Below are 18,353 nucleotides of genomic sequence, written 5' to 3'. Positions count from 1 at the left end.
TGACTTCCAGAGCCCCCACCCCACCCCCAACCTAAATTACTCTTAGATTCAGTGCTTTCTAGTCCTTTAGGTGGTGAGAAAGAGGCACCTCAGGCAGACATTGATCTGTTTATCTTAACTGTCTCTTGTAGGAAGGGATGAGAGACAGCCTTTTCTGTCCTCTTGTTGCCTTGAGGAGGATCCTAGCTATCTGCTCGCGTTAAGTGAGACAAATCCAGAACTACAAGTGCATTAGCAGTGATCCCGTGGAAAAAAAATAACATGTAATTCAAGTGTTTTATAATGTATACAAATGAGGAGGCGGCGAAAAATGCTGCTGCACAGGTGATGTTAACTCCAGTATAGCCTGACTTTTGAATTTACATCCTTAGTAAAGTTACGTGGATGTAAAGAACATGTATAGATTATTGGTAAGAGTAAAAACAAGTCAGTAATCTTTAGCTAACATTTGATATAAACATCACCTTCTTACTGAGGGACAGCAAAACACTTTTATATCAGGATCATGGAGAATAAAAACCATCCTAAGATGGTTACTTCCTCTTATACGAAGAGTGATCTTTCCTTTATTAAATGTGCCATCAAAACTTAACTCTTAAGAGAACCTCAGTTTTTAAGGAAAGCTTTCACAGACTTCATGGCAATACTAAGAAAATTGTCTAGGAAAAATGAAGAGGTTAGTTAACTCTGGCCAAAATTTGAATCTGCTGGTTTCAGAAAGCCTGTGGATTTCAGAGTCTTAGGTGGTTTGTATTAAATGAAGACCAAGTTGTACATGCAAAGATTATTTTGCAGTACTCCAAAATAAAAGGAAAATAATATATATTTTCCCTGTTATTTAGGAAATCTGTTGAAGTCACTGTGAGTCTGTCATTTCCGATGAACAGGTTTTGGACCAAGCCCATAGTAAGGGTCATAACAACATAATTTGCCCTAATAACGTTTTTCCTACATAATACATTTGTCCAAAAGGTAGTGATGAGATAGGAAAGAAAATAACTACCAGAGAGCACAGATTTCATTAAAAAAAAACAAAAAAACATAGATGTGAGAATTGTGTGAATTTGGGCATGGAGTGCCATATGCCAGCAGAATAGGAGGGCTAAATCACCAGGGATACAAATAAAGTTCCAATTCCATGTCATACTACAGGCTTTAAATATCACTCTCTTTATCTAAATCAAAAACACTCTGTTAGTGCTTTAAATTAAGGTTGCTGAATTATAACACTATGAAACTATGACCATATGTAAAGAAGTGAACATTTGGAGACTCTAATACAAAGTGAGATTCTCTCCACAAATCAGAGCTCACGATATCCGTTTATCCATTAATTACTGTAGCTATTCGGTATTGCTATTTTAAGTTTCTAAACCAAATATTAAATACTTTTCCTTTGGTTTTTCAATTGCCTTTGATTTTACTGCCTTTCATGCTTTATGACTGGCTTAGTGGTTATGATCTCCTGGATTCGACATGATCAATGTTGCAAACCTGCTGCATGTCTTCCAGGTTTGAATTGCTTTCCATAGCTAGTGTTTGGCAGCGCTAGCTGAAGTACTTTGAGGAATAAATTATTTATGTAAATGGATAATTCATTCTGCGCTGTAACCTCAAACCATAGCAGCGGGATAAGGGTGGCCTCCCATGAGAAAATGCTCAGGAAAGGCTGAAGAGCTGAGCTGAGCAAGCAGACAACATTGCTGTGCCCCAAAGACTGGCTTTCCTTAATGTGTCAAATTCATACCAGAAGATGGCTGTGGGTTCCCTAAGGGTTAATAAATTCTTCTCAAATATGGTCACGTGACATCATCGGCTGGTTCCTGCATCCTTTGTGATCAATGAAGTAGGTTTAAAGAAGATTAAATCTCTTTCAGCTCATCCAAGAATTGTCAGTAATTGTCAATGTCAATAAGACTAGTTATAAAGAGTTTGAACCAGAAATGTTTCATTCCTCTTGGATATTTGCTCTTGGAAAGGAAAACAATAAAGGAAAATACGAAAGTAGGCAGAAGTTGAAGCAGTGGTTTCTCTTAGCTTTCTATGTTAGTTTTATCTCAAATACTCAAATAGTATTCTTACCAAATAAATCAAATATCACTGATCCTCAAAAAAGGAAATAGTCAGGTGAATGTACTAGTGTGTGTGGACCCGGATCCACACTGAATTGTCCCATGCTGAGTGCAAGGAGGGGATGATTGTGTAAGGAGCCTATTAAGCATGGGGGGGGGGATAATCTGGGCTGTTGTCAGGTGGGAGCTGCTCTTTGTTGCCTTAGAGCTTGGCATACTCATCTGCAGCATCCTGTGCTGGAGGCAAGAGTACTTGCCGCATTTAATCTTTTTTAATATCATGCTCCCAAACCAGAAATTCTTATATAAGCTCCTAAAAGACAGTTTACCAGAACGAGTGAGATGGGTGGCCTGTTTATGCTGGCCGTGTTTGTCAGTCTTGCTAGCATCAAGGTATGCCATGAGAACTGCACTGAAATCAATAGGACGTACTGCAAGTCACAGTATACAGTAACGCTGAACGTAAGTCAAATGGGCTGAATTTTGGCTTTCAGGTTTTAATCATGGATCATGGAAACTTTGCCATTGACTTCCCTGAATACAGGATCAGCCTGTCAATAAATCCAGTCGTCCTATTCCATTTGTGTAGGATGCAGGAAGAAAACACTACGTGGTGTAAGTAAGGACAGCAAAATCGGACACCAGTTATTAAAGAAAAACAAAAAACACTCGGAACATTTACCCCACACAACCAAGTGTTCAGGTTACACTCTCTAGATGCATTTTCTAAAAATATATTTTTTGCAATGAAAGAGCTCTCCTACATTAATACATTTAAGAGTAGTGAGGTTGTCATAGAGCTGTAGATATAAGCAAGGCAAGGCTTAGGGTGTGTGGTAATTGTTTTTATCAGACAAACTGACCAAACGGGAAAAAAAACAAGACGCTCTAGGGCAAACAAGCTCTTTCCAGGTCTGAAACTAGAACTACAATCACAAACCTTTTGTCTCTGAATGCTCTTGAGTCTTCAAAATACCTTCACCACTAAACTGTTTACTCCTGTATAGTTTCCGTAATGAAAACAGCCTCCCATGGCTACCATTATCAATGTTTGGTTCCTGCAGCCAGCATGAAACCCTTAACATTATTTAGGGAATGAAAATGGCTCCTTTTGCAAAAATCAGCCTCTCCTAATAAACTTTCAAGTTAATTATTTCTCTTGTTCAGATCTCCTTCCCTGAGCTTCATACAATAATCCTAAATGAACCTCAGTTTAAAAGAGTATTTCAGGCACTGTTTAGTTTTAAACAGTTTATAAGTGAATGCTCCATAATTTCCCCCTTATTTATTTGCTCAGCTCTTGCTGTCATGTAGCTATTTAGGATGGATTCATCTCAATGTCATATCCCAGTGGCACCATTGGAAGCAAACAATGCCCTGGGATGCTAGTCGCTGACTGTGAAAACCAAATGACATAACATTTCGCAGACAGGCGGAGTATGCTCTGTATCCAGATTAGCAAATGGGTGGTGGAGTCATGGGCCTCCTAATCCTGGCCTGCAGGCTGAAGGGGTCTCACCCAGGTATTTAAATCCAAATAGGGTTTAATCATTCGGGTGGAGACTTCTTTATCAGTGAACTTCTCTTCCAGATAGGATAATAGAAAGCAAATGTCTTTGATCTCAACAGAGGCCCTGCGTGTGACGCAAGCCGTGGCGTAGAGGAAGGAACCCGCCGCTGCTGCCCGCTGAACTCTCCGAGACTGGAGGCCGACGGAAAGAGAAAGGTTATTTCCTTCCCCACCTTTTTCAAAGCATGTCGTCTCTATTATTTTTTATTTGAAGACTGGCCCCTGTTTATTTCAGTTTTTTATTGAATTCTCTCACTTTACAGAGAATTTAAATTCTGTCATAACTCCAAATGGGGCTGTCCTACAAACGAAGCCGTGGGGAGTCAGCGGTGGATTTGACTCTCAAACCTGTTTTGGGAGTCGGTCGTTACAGCACAGAAAATGCTTTCTATGGGAGCAATTGTTGAGGCTTTGCAGATTTTGAGGGGCTGTTGCTGTGTAATTCTCTACCTCCCAGTGTTACCTGAAGGCACTACGTGAGCCCATCGGGGTGTAAATAGAAAAGTTTAGTAACGGTACAAGATGGAAATCTACTTACTTTTACACAACTGTTCTAACAGATTTCTAATCAGAGAGACAAGAAGGCTTACAGACTCCCCAAAGGGATACCACCCCATCCCTGTACATAGAGAAAATCACTGTGGTTTGATTCAAAAAGAAATAGTGTCTGTTAAGCCATTATCACACTTGATGTCCAGGCTTGTGCTTCCATGTCAGCCCAAGACAATGGAGCTGATGGCTGACCTGGTCCTGCCGTTTGCTTGCTGCAGTGACGTGTTCCTGTCAGCAGTGCTCCTCTGAATTCATCCATGCAGAGCTGTTTCATTTCACTAAGCTGGGGGGGAAAAAAAAAAAAACAAAAAAAAAAGAACAATCATTTCCCAGCTGAGCTGAAACGGCTCTGCACAGCGTGAGACAAACCGAGCAGCAGAGGATGCTGTGCAACAGCACCCGGGATCAATACATGCCCTGCTGTTCACTGGAGCAGGTAATCTAAATTAATCTACAGAAATTCATAAGGAAGACAGTAGAAAGTATTATTTAGAGGATTTCATTAAACATCTGAATCAGCTCATGCTATGATGGAACTAAGAATACCTGACTGAAGGGTTGGTGTATCTGGATTAAGCTATAGGCAACAGCTACAGGCCTGTACCCAGACTGTTATAGTCTTCAGTTGTCACCGAGGGGTGTGATTTGGCTCTGCATTTGTAATCAAAATGGGTTACACAAAAGGCCTGTGGTTTAGTTAGTTGAAGCTTGTGAAATGTTTGAGTTCCTTGAGAGTTACATGAGAAGTACTAAAGAAAAGCAGATTAGTGACAGTTCTAATAGCAAATGTGTTTTCTGGCAGAGTAGTACGGTGCATTAGAGAACACCTACAATAGACAGAGTGAAAATAAGAAGTAGAGAGTATTGCAACCTTCAGCAAGTCTTACCCTTCTGGCACAGAGCTCAAAAAACACAAAAAACAACCGTTCCAATTGAATATTTGCATAACAGTCAGGTAAAAAATTATATACAGTCCTCCTAAGAATGGGTGCACTCACTTTAGAAACAGGTTCCCTCTCTTAAGGGTTTGCCACAACTACAAATACCTTTTTTCCTGTAAGTTCCAAAACAGTTTTTTAAAACTGATTCTATGTGCACACTTGAGCTCAGGACACAGCTATTTTTTAAGTTTAGTATATACGTGTGTATTTGAATGCAAAAGTTTGGAAATTCTTTAAGAAAAAAATTTCTATCCAAGAATACTCTCACACAGAAATTTAAAAGTAAAGGCTAGGATTTATGCAGAAAATATTTTGTCTTTACAGAATTTGCAAATGTAAACACTCTTAAATGTCTACACTCTTAAAAATAGTAAGTCGTGGCTTGGAGACCGATTTATAACAACAACAGCAACAACAACAACAGGAATCCAGCAAAGAGACACTATTCTGAAATTCATGTCCAAGGCGTAACTTTGACCGTTTTTTGACAAATCTCTTTTTTTAACTTCAGTTTACTATAACCATTTGCAAAGGGAACACTGTTATGAGTATTTACCTTCATATGTTTTAAGCACATTTAGTTATTTGTGAAACCTTCCAGGCATTATTTAAGTTTCTCTTATTCAGCAGAGCACTTAGGCTAAAGTTTGACTTTTAAACAGATGCTCAAGGCCCACTGATTTTAATGGCATTAACGAGTAGTGAATTTGGCCTGCCGTTTAATGTTGTAATGTCAAATTCGGATAGTCTTTCCTCCGGGTAGCTGGAACGCATAGACGTGAGATTCGGAACGATGTCAAGTGACTTGAAAGGGGTCGGCTGCAGGCCTGCTGGAGTCAGCTGAGCACTCACTGAGAGTTTTACTTGCCTAACTGATAGAGCTATCTCCAGTAACAGCCAGAAGCCAGACATAATTTTCAAGACTTAATGTGTTTTTGTCTTATCACGATAATCAGTAGCTGGCTACAGGCCGCAGACAAAGAAAGTATTGCGAATAGACAAGATGACCCTGTTTACTTTCTCAATGGACTACAAATAGTTGGCATGTACTTGCTGTTTACTTGTAGTCAAAACAGTTGTTTCCTTATCTTCTTATGAATCACTCTCAGAACTACTTTTACTAATTTTTTTCAAGGAAGTTTGGAAATCATTCAACACACTCTCCTTTTAACTTAGCTTTCTATTTTATTTGTAGTTGCTTCCTAAAGACTATGCGTGGCAGGGGACTCAGCTATGAAATAAATTGCTGTGGTAGACGAGGAAAAACCAGAATCAACCCCAGAAGACTGCAAAAAATGATTTCTCAAATTTAAAAAACAAACAAGAGCTTTTCTGCATAGCAGGATTGCATCCAAAATATGTAAAACTCCATCTGCCAAATGGCCCTTCATCCACAAAAAAGCAATCAAGCAAAACTAGATTGAAAGCCAGTAAAACTAATTAAAAATTAAAAAGAAACACAGGCAAAATTAGCCAAAGCAGCAAACCAATAACAAAAAAAAAAAAAAAAAAGAGAGATTTAATTTTTTACCTCAGCGAAAACAAAGAAGAGTGACTATTACTACTGACTTCATGTGGAAGGTGTTGATGTAGTACATGGTCAACAGTGTAAAAACCTAAATTCAGACAGACTGTGTTTTGCTCCTGCCTGAAAGCCATAATCTTGAAGTTGCTTCCAAGGCCTTAAAACTATAACAAAAATAACAAAAATGTTGAGTCAGCCACACTGCTGATGATTGAATAGCATTGAAAGCAAACACAGCATTTAACCAGCACTGTATTTATCATACGGCCTTATGTTGGAGCGCAATGGATGTTGCCTGAGTATAGTTTTGAGAATGTGCTGCTAGCTGGTAGGTCAGCACAGCATCTGAGTTCTCACGCTAAAATCTCTTCACGGCAACTTGTCCCAATAAGCTGTGAGCAAAATGTTGCAGGACAGGAGACCTGAGAGCTGAATGGGTCAATGAATGTCGCACTGCATTCGAATAACAAAGCTATGAGCTGTGTGCCTGCTCTTGCTACTAGCTGATTAACAAGTCATCTAATCTTTCCATCACTGACTTATCTGCTCTACTTAGGAAATGCACTTATCCAGGTTTTGTGTAGTATTCAGCACACTTGTGCCTCTAGGGAATATTGTTGGAATGTGTGTAGGCATTTATATGCCTCCTCACCACTTCTGTAGTATCTGAACAGTTCATATTCTAATGCACTTAACTTCCTTCTTCCCCCTGAAACAAGGAAGTACTATTATCCTAATTCTGGATGAGGAGGAACAAAATACAGCAGGGTTAAAGGTTATACAGAAAGCCTATGGCAGAGTAAGAAGCTAAATTTTGGTCATCCAAAGCCTAAATTTTCTCTTTCACTATTAAGCAAAATTCCCCCTCAGTTAATGAATTAATTAGATCTTAGCAAGCCAGGGCAGTGAGCCTTTAACTATTTGCGTTAAAGATTTACGAGGTTTTTAAAGAAAAAATTGTACTTCCATTTTTCTTAAATTGAAGCGATGCAAAGGCCATTGTGATGAGTAAATTAAAGAGGCATTTTCAAAACCGTCCATGACTTGTCATTTATTGTTGTTTTGCAGGCACCATACATGGCCTAATTGGTTTTTAATAAAATAAAGGAAAAAGTTATAAATGATGCCCCACAGAGTAAGCATGTTGGTCCAGCACAGCTGTCATCACAGTGACAACTGTCTATTTGAAGGCTCCTTTTAGAACTCTGAATGTATAGTTATGAGCTTTGATCCTTGTCTAAGTCTCGCATTTCTGCAATTACACTTTAGATAAAAACGATTGCAGCTGAATATTGCAACAAATGTTTACATTAAAAACAGAACTCCCTAGGTCTGCTAGCTTGCTCTCAAACTCCTAGTTTCTTTGAAGAAAATTTCAGTCCCGTTTCTTATAAGGTCTGACGAGCGGCTCCTGGTTAATCTCTGTCTGTCTCCCTGGTAACAGTCAAAGGAAGCGAAACAGAGGTGGGCAGGGAGGTAGCCTCCAACAACTATTCATGTTATCAGGGTCCATCAGCAGGTGACCGGTCTCATATCCAGGAACAATAAATACAGCCTGTGGCTAATGGAAGAACCACGCAGCTTTCTTCAAAAGTTTCAAAGAGAATTAGCTGGAATCCAGACTTTGAGACAAAAGTTTCTCTAAACTTCAGCTCTTAGGTTTTGACTGGGCAACATAAAATGTATGCAGACACTGCAATTCTTGTGATAGTTTGCTCAACAATATATTTTAAAATTTTATACAGTCTTTATTCAGGCAACCGGTGCGCAGAAATCACTACTATTAGAAATACTGCAGCCCTTTCAGCTACTACGTAATTTGAATTAAAACGTTTAGCTGGTGTGATAACAGTAAATCACAGATTACTGTGTTCCTAAAAGCAAGCTGTGTGTATAACTGCATGACAGTTTTTACCACACTATGTCAGCGAGCAGCTAAGTGTTTGCAAAAAAAGAGAAACCACGGTATAGCGACGCTGGGTGCTGTAGCTCACAGTTTTGCCAAGGAGTCGACATATGACTGACCTGAAGCATTTTCCAAGCAATAGCGATTTGAATGTGCCTTTTTAATAAGAGCTCTGCAAGACTCTTGCTAAAAATGATAAATGATAATGGCTTGCTGTCAAGCTGAGTTTCAAGTGGCATCCTCTCATGAAGAACATCAAAATAATTAAGTCAGCGCAGAAGCGTAACCAAAATCCCTCCCATACTTAAAAGTGACTTGTGAATGTAGGGAAAAGAAGTGTAAAACTGAGGAATTCCTTAGTAAATGATGGTGCTGAAAGTAGTACAGGCTAAGCAATTTGACCCAGCTAATAAATATCTTGAATCCAGTGACTGTCAAAAGAGACCAGAACCAGAAGCTCCCCCAAATGATCCTCTTTTCTGACAGAAGATGGCTAACAAAAATGACTGACTGGAATTATAGGTAATGATATGGCTTTGGCTCCAGGCTCAACCCAAATGCAATGATAGATAGCAAGCAAAGACATTTGTATGAGCCAGCGATAATTCTTCAGCTGTGTCAAGGGCCTTTAGAATCGTCGTGCTTCATAATTTATGACAAATACATACTTGTCATTTCCCTGGGAGTACTTTAGTCAAAACAACAAGGAAACAGTAAAACAAGAAGAAACTGAAGCAGTGCAGAAGGGTAGCCACTGTGTGATTCCTCTAACAGTCTGCACCAACCTATAAAATTGGGGAATTTCTTCCCCTTCCACCCTTGAATCCTGCAGGTTCTCGGCTGAAGCACTTTGCCAGGCAGCGCGGAGCAGTAGCTTGTGCTGCTCCTTCCTGATGCACTGAGGCCTTAAGTCTCCAGAGTGGTCAAGCCATCAGCCTCCAAATATACCGGTGCATTCATGCAACGAAAAGTTATTTTCTTTAGAATTATAAAATTATGACCCACTGAAAGTCAGCTCAGCAAAAGCAAGGAATTCAAATACAGTTGACTTCCCTTGAGACACATCCGAGGCTAAAAGAAACTTTAAGGTGCAGCTCTGTGTGTGGTGGTTCATAAATGATTTACCCCCTGAGAAGCCCCAGTAAGAAACCGTGACTCAGAGATGGACAATTATTTATTTCTAAGGAAGTTCCTGTGGAGACAAGGTTTGTTAGGGGAGGTATTAGCTCTTATTAGATCATCGCAGTCTCACAGCCCCTCATTATGTCTCGTCTGTCTATTAATGGCTCCGAGGGAGCTCTCAAAAGCAGATCTCTCGTTCTCTAAGTCTGCAAGCCTGATTTCAGGTGCGGCTGGAGCCCAGCAGCAGCCGAGAGCTGTCGCCAGGGCTGTCGCCAGGCTGGGGCCTGGACCGCGACGCGGGCGGTCAGGGCAGCGGCAGTCCCCGTGCAGGCACTGCCGAGGCCTCTCTCACCGGGCAACGTGGGAACAGCTAATGCCTGCCAGCTTACTGCCACTGGATATAAATGTGCTCTTTAGCTTGTGTGCAGGGCCATAGGCGTGCAGCTGTGCTCCCTCCAAAGCGTGGTGGGTTGAGAAATTCCCTTTCGGGTACCTAGGCCTATGAAGTGCAAGCTGCCTCCATCCGGAGCCTAGCGAGTGCTTCTGTAAGGTGACCCCAAAACATATTATCAGTTGTTTTCTTTTTTTTCTTCTGCTTTTTTTCTCCGTCAGATGAGATTTTTCAACCCCTCATTATTTGGAATAAGAGAGTTGATTCCATTTTTTGGATCAGTCAGGTTTTCTTGTTGGCTGTGAGACAGTCACAGAGAGAAACATCTAAATAATGAAGAGACCCAATACCTTTTCTTAATATATACCTTATGTCACTCAGAAACGTGCGTATAACGTCAGGCTACGCATGCAATGGAAAGGGTTCCTTCCCCAGAGATCTTGCCACCTAATTTCAGGTAACAACCAAATGAGAAAAGTGCTACAAAAGAATGCTATTAGGGCCGGAGAGGGATTTGATTCATTTCATAAAATTAAGGGATGACTCTGTAAAAACTTCTACCACATGGACGGATGCAGAAGTCTGCTGCATAAGGGAGGGCGTTTGTAAGTATACTGAAATTCAGTTTCACTTCTGAGTGCCACGATGACGCTCAGGATCAGGGATATCAGGGTGTCCATAAGATCTCTTGAACCTGTGTGAGCTGTGCAGCAGGTGAGTCTCTCTCCTCTTACATCACCTGCCAATAGCCCCAAGCTGTTTTTACAGCTTGTGGCTGGGGATGGCCCAGGCATAAAATATCCCTAGGCTACTGTGCTGGGTGAATTCCTGCTTCCCCTGCCAATTAAAGATAATAGTAAAATGCCCATTGCCTTCAATGGTAGTTATGTGCATGCATAGAAGTTGGGCTTAGCTTGGTGTCTGCTTGAGTGCCAGATCACATGAAAGACCAGTTCAAAGAGGCTTTGCAGTTGGCTTGGAGCACAGACCTGTCTTCTTCCCTCTGTTTGAGACAACTTTCTGCCATATTTTTGCTGCAAAATGATACTAGGAACAGCTATGTGAAATTGTGGCCCCCAGTGATATCCACATAGATATAGCAAGAACAGGACTTTCACTGAGTTTTAACAAGGCTCTTTAACTTCTCGTGGAATACATGAAGCACCTGACAAAAGATACTACCGTGAGGTGTCTTATTGGGCCAAATCAGCCTGGTTAGGAATTGGGTTCCTCTGCTTTGAAGTGAGACAAGAGATAGCAAGAAACTACGTTAATTGTAAGAAACTCAGAGCCAGAATCAAGCCATGAAAAGAAAAACTGAGCATTTCTCTTTTTAAATATGTCCTTATTTCCTAGAACATTGCATGCTGTCATTTTTTTTCAACATATTTAAACAGAAACTGTAATTTTTCCCGTAACTTAGAATAAAGAAAACAGATAAGGAGAAATTAGTGGGGGGTTATTGACCTCATTGATACTGGGAGTAAGAATCTAACATTTAGGTATAAGCATATAGATGACATGCACCACATTGTCCAAGTGCACTACGTCTAGTTACAAATGCAAAAATCTGCTGTTTCTGAAAAATGTGTTTCAATCAAACATCAGTAACTACTAGCTGCTATACTATTACGAACATTCTTATTTTAAACTATTAATCAAGCTATACATTTTACAGTAGATTTAATATTAGTAAATCCAACTGCCTATTACTGATATCTAAAAATGTCTAATAAATGATATAATAGGAAACGGAATTAAAAATGAACAACCATATCTAGTTGGAAGAAATGCTTTCATCAAATCTCTTTTTAAAATCTTCTGCTCCTTTAACTGTTTCATGATCAAACTTTTCTATCCATAATAGGTAAGCTACGTATTACTCAGCTCCTCTGTCACCTTAACTGATTCCCCAACCTCACATCTACAGCAAACAGCTGTTTTTCAGTACTACACTAAGAATAGTAATGATGATCTATGTCAATAATTCTGTTTATTTATTATTTCAGAAATTAATACTGGCTTTTACGCTACAAATGGAAAAAGTACACACCTGGTATTTGCTTTCACGCATTTTCATGTAATTATAATTACTTAATAAAATATGTGAAACACTGAATTATTTGAAGGGGAGTCATGTTCACCTGAAATAATAACAAAACTTCATATGCTTAACCATCTTTTCATTCCCAGTAAATATCAATAGTCACAGTAGTCCTACAATATTTTTCTGTCGGAAAATATATGTTCCACCACTGAACTTGAATAAATGAAAGGTGGAAGTTCTGTAGCCAGCTGATAGTCAGATGCCCTAATCAGTAAAACAGTTCTGTATTTTAGGGTGCCTATTGAAATTAATAGAAGCTAGAACTTTTAGCATGTCATGGTATAGGGATCTAAATTTCCAGACCAAATGTTATCTTAATAGCATCAAGCTGTTTTTTTTTATAGTACTAGGCCAAATAAAGAAAGTATATCTCCTACAATGTAAAGCAGTGGAAGAGACACGAGCAATTAGCACAGGCAAAACATTTTCACGTGATAAGTCAATCATCTGGGCTGTTTTTTCTGCCCAGTCAGTGGTGTCTGAAAACAAAGGAGACACAGCAGCCCTAGGAGACAGCTTGTCTGCCCAGTCATTTTTCCAGGGGATCTCTTAATTTGATTTAGAAAGCACACAGCAAGCCTTCTAGGTGTCAAAATTTAATATGCCACATAGTACGCTGCAGCAACTGACACTGTCAGGCATGTGAAACCCTCTATCAAATCTGCGTCTTTAAGGAACATACTTCTATGCTTTTGTCTCCACCTCCCTGGTTATCACAACAATCGCCTGAGTAGGCAATAAGACAAGGTCTTGTCTCAAGTGATTTGGTGAGCAGTTGATAACCAATGCTTCAGTAAGCTCATGGGGTATATAAGCCACAAGGCTTTCCGTGTGCCCCTATGCTTTGGGGATTTTGATAACTTGTATTCAGCAGCCCAGGAGTCACTGGAAGATGTTCTGGACAGCAAAGATACTCGCTTTTGCTCTGAGCGGTTTCCTAAGAATGGCAACGGGCTTTGACATTGGATTATCCACCAAGTGTGTAGCTATACCTAAGGAGATGGATATGTGCCACAAGATTGGGTACTCTGAAATGAGACTTCCCAACCTGATGGGACATACGAGCATGGCAGAGGTTATTGTGAAGTCCACCACCTGGCAGCACCTGGTGCACACCGACTGTCACCCGCATGTGAGGACGTTCTTGTGCTCTCTGTTTGCACCCATCTGTTTAGATACGTAAGTACCACATCACAGTATAAAAATCCAGCCTCTTTGCCAGAACAGGGATCGAACCAAATGCATGTTTATCTTAATCTAAAGGTAATCTTCACTCCAATTATTTATCCGAAATAATTGTTACCTTTTTTCCTACTCATTGGGGGAAAATATACTGAAAACATGTTCCACTTCGACTTCAGTTTCTTTAGAGAGAAAGAATGCTGTGGCCAAAGAATATTACGTTTTATTTTGTTGCCATCCGAATGTTATTCTTGTTTTTAGTTTAGGGTTGAACCTAGGTGCCACTGAAACCAAACACCTCTTGCGAATAGAGTTATGCTTTTACTGAATCATTTCTCAGATAGTAATCAAAAATGTTTTAAAAACCGCGACTTAAATCTATAAGCATAGTCCAGTCCGTATGCAGACCACTTGCATAAAATATGCACAGCTGCTACTTCTGGAACTCTATTATTGGAGGATGTTAAATATCAATGAAGATGATGTACTTTGCATAGAAATTACTATTGAAATACCTTCTGTTATCTCTGAGTGAGTTTAACTGATTCAGCCTGTATTTCCTTTGGCGCAGGTTTATCCATCCTTGCAGGAGTATGTGCATTGCTGTTCGTGACAGCTGTGCACCCGTGCTGGCCTGCCATGGGCACTCTTGGCCTGACAGTCTGGACTGCGAACGATTCCCTGCTGATGAGGACATGTGTCTGGCATCTCTTGCAAAGGAATATAAATACCTGCACAAAGGTAGATGGAAGATGAGAGAGGGGAAAGGGGAAGGTGGCCATACAGTACATTCCACAGAATCAAGAAGAGACAGGGGTATCTGATTCCCAGATAGTGTAGTTTTGTAAATGGAGTCATGTCTATGAATACTGTTTGTGCCCATAGTAGGCGAAAGCGCTAATATTTGCAGTGTAATCTGGACCAGATTTCAGCCGGTATTAATCAGCATAGTCTCAATAAAATAACATGAAGATAGTCTAATAAGTGGAGGAAGATGATTGTCGTCCTGCACAGATACAGTCAGTATCATATCCACTACAGCACACTTGATTTATTTTCCAGTCTATTTATACGCTTTTCAATGGCCCTTACCATTGTGGGGTCTGATAAACTTATATCCACAATGAATTGGTCTTAGATGAGCTCAGAAAAGTTTGGAGAAATCATTATCTGATTTTCCTTAGGGAAACCTGAGACACTGCAAGATTAATGTTCAAATCTTCAAGTGTGCTCGGCTTATTAACTTCTGCAGAAAAGAGCAGAAATTGGCTGATGTTGGCACGTCTAAATTCATACATTTACAATCCTTGTCCAACTGAACCCAGGACCGCTAACAGAATTGTGCACCTAACATCTTCTCCACCCACCATAGCCGTATAAAAATTATAATACAGTATTTGATGCTGATAACTGACTTTGTCAGTCTGAACAAGGACTGAACGGGCATGGAAGATTAAACTCCTTTTCATCCCTAGCCATATTTTCAGGGAGGCATGTAGACATTTGCATTATCACTGTCCAGTTGCATATTTTCCTTGTCACAGCTGTAGTTAAACAGTGGGCTCCCAACTTTCACATCAGCAAACTAATACAAAAGATTGTAAAAGGTAATGGTGAGACTTTAATATTTCTTACCAGTGCTACCAAAGCCTGTGTGCCAGACCTGCCCGGCAGTGGAAGACTTCTTTACGCACAAAAGAGTACTTGAAGTTTTCTGCAACAATGACTTTGGTAAGTTTTCGTTAATATGACTGCTATTATAGAAACTAATAGCTCTTCTAAAATGCTTTAAAATTAGGGTGAAAATAAATGGCAGTTTCCGCTGGGATTTCAAAATCTAAATCCTGAGAGTTTGGTTGCTGACTTAACCAACCCTAGGTTTTTTTTTAGAGTATGTTCTTTCTAAACAAAACATAAGGAGGAATTATTTTGCATGAAAGGTTTCTTTACGATCTATTTTACAACAAAATAGCTTTTCTGTTCTTGTCTGGTTGGCTACATTGTAAAATGGAAAATATTTATGGCAAAATCAGCCAAATAAGCGGGTTTGTCTTATTAGTGGTTAAACCCAAAGTAAAGCTTTAGTTGCTTTACAAGTGAATGAGGTGTCCTTGTTACTTGTGTGCATGAATTGTATTAAGGACTCACAGCTTACTCAAAAGAAGACTCGGAGGATTATAACTGTAAAAGAAATTCTTACCTCACGTTGTCTTATTGGAGTCACAGGCAGTCCTGCTGAATTTGCCCTGGAAACTTCCTGCAAAGCCCTTTGAAATCAATGCAGAGACTCTCAGTGACGTCGTCCCTGACTTTAGATCTAGTGTTGGCCGAGTTAAGTGGGAGAAGTAGATGCCTATAATGAAAAGGGAATAGCTATAACGGGTGGCATCAGCAAGAATTACCAGCTATTTTTGCTGAATGGTTCATAACATCAACAAGTGAATTTCAGTAGAACTGACTGGGTGACTTGGGCTGCCTTGTGATGCTAGAATAACACTTAGCATATCTAATTATCCACAAAGTCTAGCATACACCATGATGATAAAAATATATTAGTCACCTTTAGGAAAACATGTTTTCCTAGTTGCACAATTCAGTGAAAAAATTCTCAACAACATAACCTTTATTTTAAAAATATTTAAAATTTCATATTGCTGCTGGAGAAGACATCACCATACTCTGTCACCATAAATTATGACAGTATTTTTAAGGAATTTTCCCACTTTAACTGAAAGTGTTCCTTACTACATTTGAGTAGATGGAGTGATTTACGTTTCTTTTTTTTTTCCTTAGCAGTGAAAGTAAAGCTGTCCAAAAAAAGAACAGTACTTGGTGACCGAGAGTATAACATTGAATGTCAAGTGGAATTCATTACCCAGGGCTCACTTCTGCCTTATGAAACTCAGAATATGATACAACAGTGGCTGCTTATCAATGAAAACTGCACAGAGAAGATGACTCAGAGCCATCGTCCTATGGTGTATCTCCTTGTGGGGAATATTGAAGAGGGTGTCGTTTCAGTAAATCAGGTTTATCGTTGGCAGAGGCGGGACTCCCAGTTGACTTTGGCCACTCAGAAGTGGAGATACCATAAATGCTTGTGAACATTTATCTTACCTGTAAAACAGATTACACTTCTCATGCCAAACCTGTCTTGTAAATAGGAATGTACTATAAGTGGATTGTAAAGTCTTCCTTTCCCTTTAAAATGTATTATAAGTTGAACTCAAACTCCATGTAAGCAGGCTTATTTTCTCTGCTGTGCCAGCTGTTCACATCAAGTTTGAACTTGGTCAACCACATATAAATATTTGAGATATTGCAAAAATCTTTTAAAATATGTATGAAACCTGACATTAAACACTTTTAATTCAGATCATAGCCAAGTACCTTTAATATAGTTTTCCTTACTGTCCATCCTGCCATCTTCTCGGAGTTACCTACATTTTTCCTTAATTTTTACATTTTTACTTAATCATCTGCTTCCTTTTCTCTCATTAGAGTATTGTAAAAGAAGGTGGCCCTCTGCTGGTCACTTTTGCAGGAATCAAAATAGAATAAACAGGAATAAGGAACTGTGTAAACATGATGTGGTTGGCCCCTAACCACAGGAAGGTTTGGTCAGTTGGTGTCATTTTACAACGTCAGTGCTGGCATTGTCTGAGTGGTAACGGGAGCGCATAGGCTAAATGCATTTTTGAATCTTTTCCTTCTTGAGTCACCATCCTCAACTTACACAGTTCAATTGGAATCTCATCAGCCGCCCCTACTGAATTGTCCATTTTCATTTTCTTAGCTGAAATAAGGCATTAGACGCATTTAAAAGTCACTTCAGGAACTTTACTAATTGTCTAAGAAGACGGCGGAGGGCTAAGGGAATTATAACAATTCAAGAGATGCAAAACATTACAGTGGCCTCATAACGGCATCCTCAGTTGCAGTGCAATATTGTGAGCTGCTACCAAAGAGCACATGAAGATGGACAAAACGTGACTTAATTTCAGTTTCCTTCAATAGAGATGTGTAATAGTCACAAAAACAGGTAATCAACAGTACATAAATTAAAAGCTGTTTCAGTAACAGAGCATCTGTCATGGTTGTATCTTTTGAAACAAATACTGGAAAAGTTTTCTCCTAAAAGTCCAGTCTGCCATGATCCGTGTTCCTGACAAGTCCTCGGTAAATGCAGGCCTGTATACGTGCTCCTGATGACACTTGCTCCATCACTTCCTACCATGAACTGGAAAACTAGTAGAAACTGAGGAATAACGAGAAGCTGAAACAACCTATATTCAATTTGCACTGCATAATAAAGCTGCAGTTTAGAAAAAAGTAGGTTGTTCAAAAGCGCAGTTCATATGATCCTGCTGAGTCTGTGCTGGTCTCTGCTGGTAAAATAGTAAATATTTAAAGAAGGCTGTCGCTGCTTTACATGTGGCAGCTGTTCCAGGAGGGCGGCTGATGCAGGTTCGTGTCAGCGTGATGTTCAGACCCAGCAGCGAGTGACCCAGTTAAGAAGTGCAGGAGAAACAGCAGTAACCTGCTTTTGCTGTGGAAGAGGGAGTTTCTGAGAACTAGATTCTTGTTACTGTGTAAAAGTAAAGGAGTAATCATTTTAGCTCATTTTTTTTAATTTCGTGTTACTTTAGAGGATACCGTGCAGTCCAGGGATTTTTGCTCTTGGATTTGTGATACACTAAAAGCTTAATAAAATAATTCTGGTTAAACTATCATTGTCATTAAAATACAATTCAAATAGTCAGGCCTGCTTTTCAGAGCTCAGGCAAAACAAAGGGGCCCTACAGCAAAGATCATTTGTATTTCTATCCAGTTCAAGACTTTCCATTATGCACCAATGCAATGTAAAACGGCATTAGCGCCAGCGAAAACGCAGTCTGGGAGTTTCTTCTGGGAAATTTTCGCTCCACAAGCATCAATTGCTTTTCAAGAAGAAAAGAAGCCCTTCAGAGCAGGCTTTGTAACAC

The 18,353-nt window shown here is 39.7% G+C and overlaps 1 protein-coding gene and 1 long non-coding RNA gene across 3 annotated transcripts; one reads left to right on the top strand and one right to left on the bottom strand.

The window, feature by feature from the left end:
• Positions 1-1,158: 1,158 nt before the first annotated feature.
• On the bottom strand, positions 1,159-15,719 carry LOC138065957 (uncharacterized). Its single transcript, XR_011138991.1, has 3 exons — positions 15,569-15,719; positions 13,884-14,099; positions 1,159-4,477 (listed from the first exon to the last, which is right to left on the bottom strand). It is a non-coding gene; the product is annotated as an uncharacterized lncRNA (long non-coding RNA).
• LOC104151531 (secreted frizzled-related protein 2) lies at positions 10,379-18,304 on the top strand. Of its 2 annotated transcripts, XM_068931540.1 has the most exons (5): positions 10,379-10,793; positions 13,061-13,365; positions 13,940-14,109; positions 15,007-15,099; positions 16,162-18,304. In XM_068931540.1, exons 2-5 carry the CDS (start codon positions 13,079-13,081, stop codon positions 16,470-16,472), a joined length of 861 nt encoding a protein of 286 aa, XP_068787641.1. In that variant the 5' UTR covers positions 10,379-10,793; positions 13,061-13,078; the 3' UTR covers positions 16,473-18,304. The 2 variants fall into 2 exon arrangements, with proteins under 2 accessions (XP_068787641.1, XP_009684714.2); XM_009686419.2 differs by lacking the exon at positions 10,379-10,793 and having other exon boundaries at positions 12,563-13,365.
• Positions 18,305-18,353: the final 49 nt, after the last annotated feature.

Source organism: Struthio camelus, chromosome 1 (assembly GCF_040807025.1).
Source record: "Struthio camelus isolate bStrCam1 chromosome 1, bStrCam1.hap1, whole genome shotgun sequence".
Lineage (NCBI taxonomy): Eukaryota > Metazoa > Chordata > Aves > Struthioniformes > Struthionidae > Struthio > Struthio camelus.
This window is presented reverse-complemented; position numbering and strand designations above follow the sequence as displayed.

Coding starts and splice junctions, on each gene's coding strand:
- LOC104151531 (XM_068931540.1), top strand. CDS start 13,079: ATGTTCTGGACAGCAAAGATACTCGCTTTTGCTCTGAGCGGTTTCCTA. Junction 14,110..15,006: donor ATATAAATACCTGCACAAAG/GTAGATGGAAGA, acceptor ATTTCTTACCAG/TGCTACCAAAGCCTGTGTGC. Junction 15,100..16,161: donor TTTCTGCAACAATGACTTTG/GTAAGTTTTCGT, acceptor TTTTTTCCTTAG/CAGTGAAAGTAAAGCTGTCC.